At 44.8% G+C, this 12362-nt stretch overlaps 1 protein-coding gene across 15 annotated transcripts in view; it reads left to right on the top strand.

Moving 5' to 3' along the window:
- Positions 1-12362, top strand: part of LOC139264759 (speriolin-like) — a 395630-nt gene that overhangs the window by 210012 nt on the left and 173256 nt on the right. For all 15 annotated transcript variants that reach the window (XM_070881830.1, XM_070881833.1, XM_070881832.1 and 12 more), the window contains 2 exons: positions 2160-2237; positions 7982-8092. In XM_070881830.1, coding sequence (XP_070737931.1) covers positions 2160-2237; positions 7982-8092 — 189 coding nt within the window. The remainder of the gene's footprint in view (positions 1-2159; positions 2238-7981; positions 8093-12362) is intronic.

Genomic DNA, 12362 nt, shown 5'->3' on the forward strand with positions numbered 1-12362 from the left:
GAATGGCGGAGCAGGCTCGAGGGGCTAGATGGCCTACTCCTGTTCCTAATTCTTATGTTCTTATTATGTTCTTACGTCATTTTTCAGTTGGCAGGCTGTGTAGCTAGTTGAATGCTGCAAGAATCAGTGCTTGGGCCTCAGCTGTTTACAATCTACATTAATGATTGAAATGAAGAGAGTGCAATGTGTGTATAAGTTTGCTGACGAAACAAAGCTAGGTGGGAAAGTAAGCTGTGAGAAGAACAATAGAAGGAAATTCAGTTGGATAGCAGTCATCGCAACAGGGGCGATAAAGGGTTTGCAGACTCGAGCGGCGGCATTTGGAAAAGCATAATACAGTCAAGCAGAGTCAGCATGGTTTTATGCAAGGGAAATAATATTTGACAAATTTGCTGGAGTTCTTTGAGGATGTAACGAGCAGGGTGGATAAAGGGGAACCAGTGGATGTGGTGTATTTGGATTTCCAGAAGGCATTCATTAAGTCTGCCACATAAAAGGTTACTGCACAAGATAAAAGTTCATGGGGTTGGGGGTAATATATTAGCATGGATAGAGGATTGGCTAACTAACAGAAAACAGAGAGTTGGGATAAATGGGTAATTTTCCGGTTGGCAAACAGTAACTAATGGGGTGCTGCAAGGATCGGTGCTGGGGCGTCAACTATTTACAATCTATATTAATGACTTGGATGAAGGAACCAAGTGTAATGTAGCCAAGTTTGCTGATGATACAAAAATGAAGGGGGTTGACTTATGAAGATAGGTTGAGCAGGTTGGGACTATACTCATTGGAGTTTAGAAGAATGAGAGATGATTTTATTGAAACATATAAATACTGCAGGGGCTCGACAAGGTAGATACAGAGAGGGTGTTTCCATTCATGGGGGAATTTAGAACTAGAGGGCTTAGTTTAAGAATAAGGGATCGCCCATTTAGAACTGAGATGAAGAGGAATTGTTTCTCTCACAGGGTTGTAAATCTGTGAAATTCTCTGCTCCAGAGAGCTGTGGAGGCTGGGTCATTGAATATATTTAAGATAGAGATAGACAGAGTTTTGAATGATAAGAGTGTAAAGGGTTATGGAGAGCGGGCAGGGAAGCGGAGCTGAGTCCAAGATCAGATCAGCCACGATCTTATTAAATGGTGAAGCAGGCTCGAAGGGCCCAATGGCCTACTCCTGCTCCTATTTCTTCTGTTAAAGTTAATATGCAGGTGCAGCAATCAATTAGGAAGGCAAATGGTATGTTGGCCTTGGGGCGTATGGCCTACCCCTGCTCCTATTTCTTATGTTCTCATGCAGCCTCCTCTGGGAGGGTGGGACATCCTCGCATTCTTCATTCCCCCAGCTCCCTCATGCTTTGTGAGTCACCCTGAGCCACATTCTTATTTACACTGTGGAAGTATTTGACCTGGTGTTTGGAAGTGAGGAAACAAGTGATGCAGTGAGTGGTAAGTATAGGCTGATACTTCAGTGCACCACTGGAGGCTGACCAAAACTCCTTGAGATTAAGGAGCCACAGAACAGTCACGAAGTTTCTGACTGCAGCTTTATTTAGTGAACGTGTAGCTCTGTGCCCACTAACTTGCCCATATATCTGCTGAAAAAAGGGGAGGGAGATGTTTGAGGCTTTTCATGCATATAATTCCTGTTAAGGGGTTTGACAACATCTCTTGTAAGATACAGAGTTAGTGAACGCATCAGTACAGTGTAAGAGATGACTTGTGCTAGCAGTCATTTCACAGAATGTACAATGTGTTGTTGCTCATGGTGCTCCACTGTTACAGTGTCTGTTCTTGTCAAATCACTGAACTATTTTCGGCTCTGTTAATTATTCCATTATTGCATTCAGTGACTGGGAGTCAGCAAATATTTTCAAGAGCAAAAGGATTGGATAAGCTTAATAAGAAATTTGAGATTTGAACTATCAAAACGTCTGACAGACTAACAGATCTGATGAGTAGTGTTTTCTAACTGGTGACCAAGAAATCAGATAAATGTTTACAACTTTTACAGAATCCAGAATCATTTCATATCCCAAAGAAAATCTATTTACTCAGCACTATTGTACTTGTGCCTGTTTGATGACAATAATCAGCATGTCCAGTTGTAGTATGTGCAAATGTTGAATTAAAACTTCTATTCTTCCTCTCTTTTGACAGTGCCAAAAGATGTCGGACAGGATCTGATAAATCTAGATCCAAATGTTCACATGCCGACCCTGCCACTAACGCAACCTGGTAAGTTCTTAATTTTCAACAGGATATTTCTGAATGGGCAATAAGTTCAGCATGTAATGGTGCTCTGGCACTGTAAGGTGCGTGATATATTTAAGACCCCTGATCATTTTTTGTCCAACCTGCCCTGCTGCCAGCAGTTCCTGATCCCACCCACAATCCATGGAAAGTACAAGTTGGGAGGCAGCCATTTTTTATTAGTTTCCGGGATGTGTGCATTACAGGCAAGGCTGGAATTTATTGCTCATCCCTCGGTGCCCTGAGTAGCAGTTTAACACAAGTGAATGGCTTGAATGAGAGTCAACCATGTTGGTATGGGACTGCCAACACATATAGCTCACACCCTGTAAGAATGGCAGACTCCCTTCCCTTCGCTGCAGTAGTATACCAATAAGATTTTACCGCAATCCTACAGCTTCATGATCATTTTTGGATTTGCAGCTTTTTTTAAGACTGAATTCAAATTCTCAAACTGCTATGGTGGCATTTACACTCTCGCTCTCTGGATCACTATAAGGTATGACAAAGTATTTGCAGCCGGTGTTTATGTTCCACTCGAGCCTCCTCCCACCCCTCGTCATCAAACCCCACCAACATATCTTTCTATCCCTTTCACCATCATGTGCTTATCTAGCTTTGCCTTGACTGCATCTATGTTATTTGCTTCAACTACTCCTTGTGGTAGCGAGTCCCACATTCTCTCTGGGTAAGGAATTCCCACTTGGATTTATTAGACACAATCTTATATTTATGGCCCCTACTTCTGGTCTCGCCCTCAAGAGACAACAGATATACCCTGCACACTTGGCTCATGACTCCTCTGAGGAACCCACACTCAATGGCCAAATACTGTAATAAGATCCTTGGGTCAACATGAGGGAACCATCAGAGTCCTCAAGTAACAATTCCAATGTTTCACAGATCTGATGGCATCCTGCAAAACAGCCCAGAAAGAGTGTCCTGCATAATTGTTGTTTGCTGCATGCTCAATAACTTTGCTCTGGAATGGGCTCAACACATGGAGCCACCATTGGACAAGGACCTTAAGCCTGATGAGGTAGACAACACAGGATGGCAAGAAACCAGGAGGGCTCCCAATACTTAAAAAAAAATGTGTTCCTGGGATCTGGGTGTCTCTGGCAAGGCCAGCATTTATTACCTATCCCTACTTGTCCTGAAGAAGGTGGTGGTGAGCTGCCTTCTTGAACCACTGCAGTCGCTGCGCTGAAGGTACTCCCACAGTGCTGTGAGAGAGAGAGTTTCAGGATTTTGGCCCAGTGACAATCATTGAACACCGATATATTTCCAAGTCAGGCGTGTGACTTGGAGGGGAAATTGGAGGTGATGGTTTTCCCATACGCCTGCTGCCCTTGTCCTTCTAGGTGGTAGTCTGTTGAAGAAGCTTTGGCCAGTTGCTGAACTGCATAAGAACATAGGCCATAGCACAGAAGAAGGCCCTGAGGCCCCTCGAGCCTGCTCCGCCATTCAATGAGATCATGGCTGATATACCTCAACTCTATTTTCCTGCACTGTCCCCATATCCCGTGATTCCCTTAATATCCAAAAATCTATCGATCTCTGCCTCAAAGACTGAGCCTCTACCTCCCTCTATGGGAGAGAATTCCAGATATTCACCATCCTCTGAGTGAAGAAGTTTCTAATCATTTTATTCCTAAATGGCCTGAGACTGTGAACCCTGATTCTAGACTCCCCAGCCAGAGGAAACATCTTCCCTGCATTTACCCTGTTAAGCCCTTTAAGAATTTTGTATGTTTTAATGAGATCACCTCTCATTCTTCTAAACGCTAGAGAATATAGGCCTAGTCTACTCAATCTCTCCTCATAGGACAATCCCCCATCCCAGGAATCAGTCTGGTGAACCTTTGTTGCACTCCCTCAATGGCAAGTATATCCTTCCTTAGGTAAGGAGATCAAAACTGTACACAATAGTCCAGGTGTGGTCTCACCAGGCCTCTATATAATTGCAGTAAGATGTCTTTGCTCTTATACTCAAATCCTCTGGCAATAAAGACCAATATACCATACCCTGTTTTCTATTTTTCCTACCAAAGTGGATAACTTCACATTTCTCCACATTATACTCCATTTGCCATGTTCTTGCCCACTCACTTAGGCAGTCTATATTCCCTTGAAGTCTCTTTGCATCCTCCTCACAACTTACATTCCCACTTAGCTTTGTATCATCAGCAAACTTGGATATATTATATTTGGTCTGCTCATCTAAATCATTGATATAGATTGTGAATAGCTGGGGCCCAAGCACTGATCCTTGTGGCATCCCACTAGTTACAGCCAACCTGTAAATGACCCATTTATTCCTAATCTCTGTATTCTGCCTGTTAACCAACCCTCAACCCATGCGAGTGTATTGCCCCCAATCCCATGAACCCTAATATTGTTCAATAACCTCTTGCATGGCACCTTATCGAATGCCTTCTGAAAATCCAAATGCACCACATCCACTGATTCCCCCTTATCTATTCAGCTAGTTACAGCCTCAAAGGACAGATTTGTTAAACATGATTTCCCTTTCATAAATGCGTGTTGACACTGCCCAATCCTATTATTATTTTCTAAGTACCCTGTTGTCACATCCTTAATAATAAATTCCAGCATTTTCCCTACTACTGATGTTAGGCTAACTGGTCTTGTAGATGGTGCACACTGCAGCCACAATGCGCCGATGATGGAGGGAGTGAATGTTTAAGGTGGTGGATGGGGTGCCATTCAAGCAGGCTGCCTGGTCCTGGATGGTGTTGAGCTTCTTGAGTGTTGTTGGAGCTGCACTCATCCAGGCAAGTGCAGAGTATTCCATCACACTCCTGACTTGTACCTTGTAGATGCTTTGGGCAGTCAGGAGGTGAGACACTCGCCACAGAATGCCCAGCCTCTGACCTCTTGTTGCCACACTATTTATGTGGCTGGTCCAGTTACACTTATGGTCAACAGTGACCTGTAGAATGTGGATGGTTGGATATTCGGTGATGGTAATGTCATTGAATGTCATGGAGCGGTGGTTAGACTCTCGCTTGTTGGAGATAGTCAATGCCTGGCACTTGTGTGGCATGATTGTTACTTGCTACTTATCAAACCAAGCCTGAATATCGTCCAGGACTTGTTGCATGTGGGCATGGGCTGCTTCATTATCTGAGGAGTTGCGAATGGCACTGAACACTGTGCAATTATTAGTGAACATCTCCATTTCTGACCTTCTGTTGGAGGAACCGTCATTGATGAAGCACTTGAAGATGGTTGGGCCTAGGACACTGCCCTGAGGAATTCCTGCAGCAGTGTTTTGTGCGTGAGATGATTGGCCTCCAACAACTACAACCATCTTCCTTTGTGTAAAGTTTAATTCCAGCCAGTAGAGCGTTTTCACCCTGATTTTTGTGGGCAGGACATACCGGGATAGTTTTCCACATTGTCGGGTAGATGCCAGTTGTTATAGCTGTACTGGAACAGCTTGGCTAGAGGTGTGGCTAGTTCTGGAGCACAAGTCTTCAGCCGAGATGTTGGCAGAGCCCATCGCCTTTCCGGTGTCCAGTGCTCTCCGCCGTTTCTTGATATCACATGGAGTGAATCGAATTGGCTGAAGACTGGCTTTGGTGATGGTGGGGACCTCAGGAGGAGGCCGATATGGATCATCCACTCCGCAATTCTAGCTGAAGATGGTTACAAATGCTTTAGCCTTGTCTTTTGCACTTGCATGCTAGGCTCCACCATGCTAGGGGATGTTCTTGGAGCCTCCTCCTCCTGTTGGTTCTTTACTTGTCCACCGCCATTCACGATTAGATGTTGTAGAACTGCAGAGCTTTGATCTGATTCATTGATTGTAGGATCGCTTAGTTCCATCTATAGCATGCAGCTTCTGCTGTTTAACTTCATGTAGTACTGTTTTGCAGTTGCCCCAGGTGTTCTCCTTATTTTTAGGTATTCCTGGCATGCTCTTCTGCACCTCTCATTGAACCAGGGTTGCTCCCCTGGCTTGATGGTAATGGTAGAGTGAGGGGTATGCCGGGCCATGAGGTTAAAGATTGCGGTGGAACATAATACTGTTGCTGATAGCCCACAGCGCCTCCTGGATGCCCAGTTTAGGGCTGTTAGCTCTGTTCCATCTAACACGGTGGTAGTGCCACAACACGATGGACACATAGAAAATAGGTGCAGGAGTAGGCCATTCGAGCCTGCACCACCATTCAGTAAGATCTTGGCTGATCATTCCCTCAGTACCCCTTTCCTGCTTTCTCTCCATACCCCTTGATCCCCTTAGCCGCAAGGGCCATATCTAACTCCCTCTTGAACATATCCAATGAACTGGCATCAACAACTCTCTGCGGTAGGGAATTCCACAGGTTAACAACTCTCTGAGTGAAGAAGTTTCTCCTCATCTCAGTCCTAAATGGCCTACCCCTTATCCTAGCTCGGGGGTCACGTAACTCAGTGTGAAGACAGGACTTTGTCTCCACCAGTACTATGCAGTGGTCACTGCTACCAATGTTGTCATGGACAGATGCATCTGCGACAGCTAGATTGGTTCTCTCACCACCTGCCACAGGCCCAGTCTGATAGCTACATCCTACAGGACTCAGCCAGGTCGGTTGGTAGTGCTGCTACCGAGACACTCTTGATAATGAGCAGAGAAGTCCCCCATCCAGAGTACATTTTGTGCCCTTGCTATCCTCAGTGCTTCATCCAAGTGGTGTTCAACATGGCAGATTTCCTTCCCTGAGATGGGTTTTTACAATAGTTCAATAGTTACTAGCTTTTAATTCCAGATTTTTTTAATTAACTGAATTTAAATTCCCCAGCTGCCATGGTGGGATTTGAACTCACACCTATTGGATCATTAGTCTAGGCCTCTGGCTTACTAGCACAGTAACATAACCACTATGCTACCGTTCCCAGTTTTGAATTGGTGCTTGGAAGTAAGGAAACAAGTGATGGAATGTGTGATATTGAGCAACTTTAGAAAAGGAACAATGAGCAGTGGCTTCATTTAGGGACTGTTGTGTGGCCTCTGCATTATCTTCATCCTTTTTCCTCATTGTCATCACTGTTATCATAATCTTCCAAGACGAAATTCAATTCCCTCATTTATCTTCCTAAAGGTAATCTTTTGCTGCTTCCTGAGGCTGTGATGGATGTGCAGGAAAGGAGGGAATAAGCTAAGAATGGGTTGTCATACCAGGCAGGCACTGTCTCGCTGTGTGTGGTGCCCAAGAAAGAAGGGAGAAAGTGGCTTGTCTGTTACCCTGCCTTCCCTTGTGGGTCACAAAGCTTGTCCCGTACAGTCCTGCAGTTTCGGCGGGGAGACACTTGCGGGCGGGGGGACTTGGTGGGGTGGGTGGGCGGGGGTCGATATAATTTCAATATAGCGTGAAGGATGACTTATGCTGTTTGTCATTTTACAGGCTGAAGAGTGTATTGGTGCTCATGGTGCTGTTCTCTTACTTTGCTTGATCTCGTCAAGTCACTAAACTATTTCTGACACTATCAGTTATTCCATTACCGGGTTCAGTGACTGTGAGTCAGCAAAGATGTTAAAGGGCAAAAGGATTGGCTAAGCTTGATGCTTGTTGAAAAGTTGTTGATTTGAATTATTAAAACATCTGACAGCACTATTGTACTTGTGCCTGTGTGATGACAACATTCTGTATGTGCAGTTGTTAGATTTTTTGACGTGCTAATGTGCAATGAGAACTTCTATTCTTCCTCTCTTTTCACAGCGAACGGCAGACAGAATCTGCTAGATATACGTGTGGCTGACTTCACGAAATTTCTGACTACAGGCTCGGGTTCTTCAGCGGGTGTTTGCCGTCGCCCTTCTCTTGGAGCCAGTGAGTCAGCAAAAGTATTTTCAACAAGATGTTTCAGAATGGCAATGAGTTCAGCTTAGGGGTTATGCAGCATGGCATGGTTCCTGATCCGACACATAAGCCATGGACGGTACAGTTCGGGAAGCAGTCATTTTTATCTCATTCGCGGCATTGTTGGTATCACTAGCAAGGCTGGCAATTATTGGCCGTCCCGAGGTGCTCGGAGCATGATTTGGTACAAGTTAGGCTCGTTCAGAGAGCTGTTAAGAGTCAACCATGTTGGTGCGGGACTGCAATCACAAGCAAAAACAGGAAAAATGACGTGTACTTCCCTTCAGGACATGAGTGAACCAATGGGATATTACGACAAACAAACTTTTACTATCAGCTTTTTATTTGCAGCTTTTTAAAATTCTCAAACTGCCAAGATGTGATTTGAACTCATGCCTTCTGGACTATATGTCCAGAGACAACGGCTATGCCCGTCACACTTATAGAATCGTAGAATCACAGAAAATGGCCATTCAGCCCATCGTGCCGGTGCCGGCTCTTTGAAAGAGCAAATCTAATTAGTCCCATTCCCCTGCCCTTTCCAAAACGCCCTGCAAATGAGTCCCCTTTATGCATTTATCCAATTCCCTTTTGGATGTTATTATTCAATCTGCTTCCACCAGCCTTTCAGGAAGTGCATTCCAGATCATAACAACTCGATGTGTTAAAAGGAAAATTCTCCTCGAGTCGCCTGTGGTGCTTTTCCCAATTACCCGAAATCTGTGTCCTCTGGTCACCTATCCTTCTGCAACTGGAAACAGTTGATACTTATTTAGTCTATCAAAACCCTTCATGATTTTGAACTCATCTATTAAATCTTCCCTTAACCTTCTCTAACACTGCCAGAAATGTTGACTAGCAATCGACAAACTAACTTAACCACGCAACAAAAGGAACTACTTAAAAACTTTGTAACTTTGTTCATGACCCCTCTAAGGATATTGTGCTCAATGGTCAAACTGTACTGAAGTCAGATCCATGGGTCAACTAGAACCCTCACTGAGTGAACCATCAGAGTCCAATATCTCAACAGACCTGGTGGTATCCTGCAATACAGCCCAGAAAGAATGTCCTTCATAATTGTAGTTTGCTGTATGTTCAATAAGTTTGCTCTGCAATGGGCTCATCACATGGAGCCTCCATTGAATGAGGAATTTCATCATGATGAGGAAGATGAGACACTAATAACGTAGAGGATGGCGAGGAACCAGGATGGCTCCAACACTTGTCGGCAGCGAGATTTCTTCCTTAGCAGCTCTGGAAGAGCTCACCAGCTGAACAACCCCTGCCCCCCTGCATTGTCATCTCTCCCAGCCGTCCCACCCACAAGCAAACTATCTGCCCAAGGACTAACATTACTGTTACCATTGTACCATTTTCCTGGCTTACACAAAAGCCCGCAACTTTGTGTGAGAACCTTAATCTTGTCTTAAGTGATCTTTTGTCAACTTTAGTGCTGCTCCAGTCCTATTTTAAAACAGAGATGGCAAAATATTTCATTCCCATTGTACAACTGCATTTGCTATTAAGTTGCAGATCATCAATACTACTGATCTGTGGGAGAATAGAGTATAGGATATCTATTATCCAACTGAAATAACTATTCATTTGGTCTCCCAGCTTGCCCGAGGTGTAGGAGATGGTTGAGCTTACAGCCCATAAATCTCTACTATGAGCATCCATGAGAGGCGTTACATGTTACGGGAGCTCCTTCATGTCCACATCTCTGTCCTAATCAGCAGAACTGGGACACGAACTGGCCCTCCTATGGGTTTGGCAGGGCCACCTCCTCTTCTCATAATCGCCCTCCATTTGAGTACCAGTTTCTCTTGCAATAATTTGGTTAAAATGTGCCCCGTTTAAAGATTTACAAGGTTGTTTAGCATGATGTGCTAGATAACAGGAAGGAGCAGCATGTATGGCCAGCAGGAGGATGAAATTATGAGGGCAATATTTGGGAGTGAATGGAAACAGAAAAGAATTGCTGAGTTCAGAAGAGACACAGGAAGCAGGGACTGAAAGGATTGATTGTGTTGTGGTTCCCCAATAAGGTACTGCAGAGGCTGTCTTTAAGTAGCAGCCGTCATATTTCCCACTCTCCCAATCAGCAATCTGCCCACAGGTAGTGCATTTCAGTTGGCCTCTTGCCTGTTGATGTAGTTGTAATGGTCCTTAAGCAATCTTCTCCAGGCGAGAATAAAAGAGATCTAAGTTGCACAAATGTATAGCCGGTCATTTCTGCAGCCTCCTCTGGGAGGATGGGATTTCCTCGTATTCTTCTTTGTAAGTCACCCAGAGCCACATCCTCATATACATTGTGGAAGTATTTGAGCTGGTGTTTGGAAGTAAGGAAACAAGTGATGGAGTGATGGAAATAACTATTCATTTGGTCTCCCGGCTTGCCCGAGGTGTAGGAGATGGTTGAGCTTACAGCCCATAAAGCTCTACTGTGAGCATCCCTGAGAGGCGTTACATGTTACGGGAGCTCCTTCATGTCCACATCTCTGTCCTAATCAGCAGAACTGGGACACGAACTGGCCCTCCTATGGGTTTGGCAGGGCCACCTCCTCTTCTCATAATCGCCCTCCATTTGAGTACCAGTTTCTCTTGCAATAATTTGGTTAAAATGTGCCCCGTTTAAAGATTTACAAGGTTGTTTAGCATAATGTGCTAGATAACACATATACAGCTTCAGCAGAATGGCTTCATCCAGGGACTTTGGTGTGGCCGTTCATCATCCTCATCGTTTTCATTATCCTCATTATCTTCATTATCCTCATCATCTTCAACATTGTCATAATCTACCAGGTGCATCCATGAGGCTGAGAGCTACATGGATAGCACATTTCAGGAGGTGGTCACCCCGCAGCGCAAGAGTGTGCAGGCAGAGAGAGAATGGGTGACCGTCAGACAGACAAGGAGGAACAGGCAGGTAGTGCAGGAGTCCCCGTGAGTGCATCTCGCTCTCCAACCAGTATTCAGTACTGAATATTGGTGAGCGCGATGGTTCCTCTGGGAAGTACAGCCAGAGCCAAGTCCACGGCACCACAGGTGGCTCAGCTGTATAGGGGGGAGGAGGAAAATCAGGAAAACAATAGTGGTCAGAGAAGGAGGGCAGGCATTTCTGCAGCTGCAGACGTGATTCCAGGGTGGTATATTGCCTCCCTGGTGCCAGGGTCAAGGATGTCACTGAGTGCTGCAGAACATTCTGCTAGGGGGAGGGTGAACAGCCAGAGGTTGTGGTCCATATCATTATCAACGACATAAATAGAAAGAGGGATGAGGTCTGGCAGGCAGATAGTGAGCTAGGAAAGAGATTAAAAACAAGACCTCAACAGTAGTAATCTCCGGATTACGACCAGTGCCACGAGCTAGTGAGTATAGAAACAGGAGGATAGAGCAGATGACTGGAGAGATGGTGCAGGAGGGAGGGCTTTAGATTCTTGGGACGTTGGGTCTGGCTCTGGGGGAGGGGGACCTGTACAGGATGGTCGGGTTGCACCTTAACAGTGTTTGGACCAATATCCTCGCAGGGGATGGGGTGGGGTGGGGTGGGGTTTGCTAGTGTTGTTGGGGAGGGTTTAAACTAATTTGGCAGGGCAATGGGCACCAGGATGTATCATTAGAAATAAGATGCACAAAGGATTGGGAGAGACAGATAGCACTAGAGTAAGAAATAGTACAGTATTAGGTGGGGTCAGACTAAGAGAGAATACAAGGTCTAAGCTAGGTGTGTGAATGCATGAAGTGTGGTAAATAATGTTGGTGAGCTGCAAGTGGAAATAGACACATGGGAATATGATGTTGTAGTGATAACAGAGACCTGGCTCAAAAAAAGGCAGGATTGGGTACTAAATATTCCTGGATATAAGGTGTTCAGGAAAGATAGGGAAGAAAAGAAAGGAGGTGTGGTGGCAGTATTGATTAAGGTAAATATTACTGTACTGGAAAGAGGGAATGCCCTGGAGGAATCTAGGACAGAATCGATTTGGTTAGAATTAAGAAACAATAGAGGTGCCACTACTAGGTATATTCTATAGGCTTCCAACTGGTGGGAAGGATACAGAGGAGCAAATTTCCAGGGAAATCACAGAGGTGTGCAAGAACTATAGAGTAGTGATAATGGGGGACTTCAACTATCCTAATATAGATTGGGATAGTAATTGTGTAAAGGACAGAGAGGGGGAAGAATTTCTGAGTGTGTTCAGGAGAACCTTCTTGATCAGTATGTTTCTGCCCC

This window comes from Pristiophorus japonicus, chromosome 5 (genome assembly GCF_044704955.1).
Source record: "Pristiophorus japonicus isolate sPriJap1 chromosome 5, sPriJap1.hap1, whole genome shotgun sequence".
Lineage (NCBI taxonomy): Eukaryota > Metazoa > Chordata > Chondrichthyes > Pristiophoridae > Pristiophorus > Pristiophorus japonicus.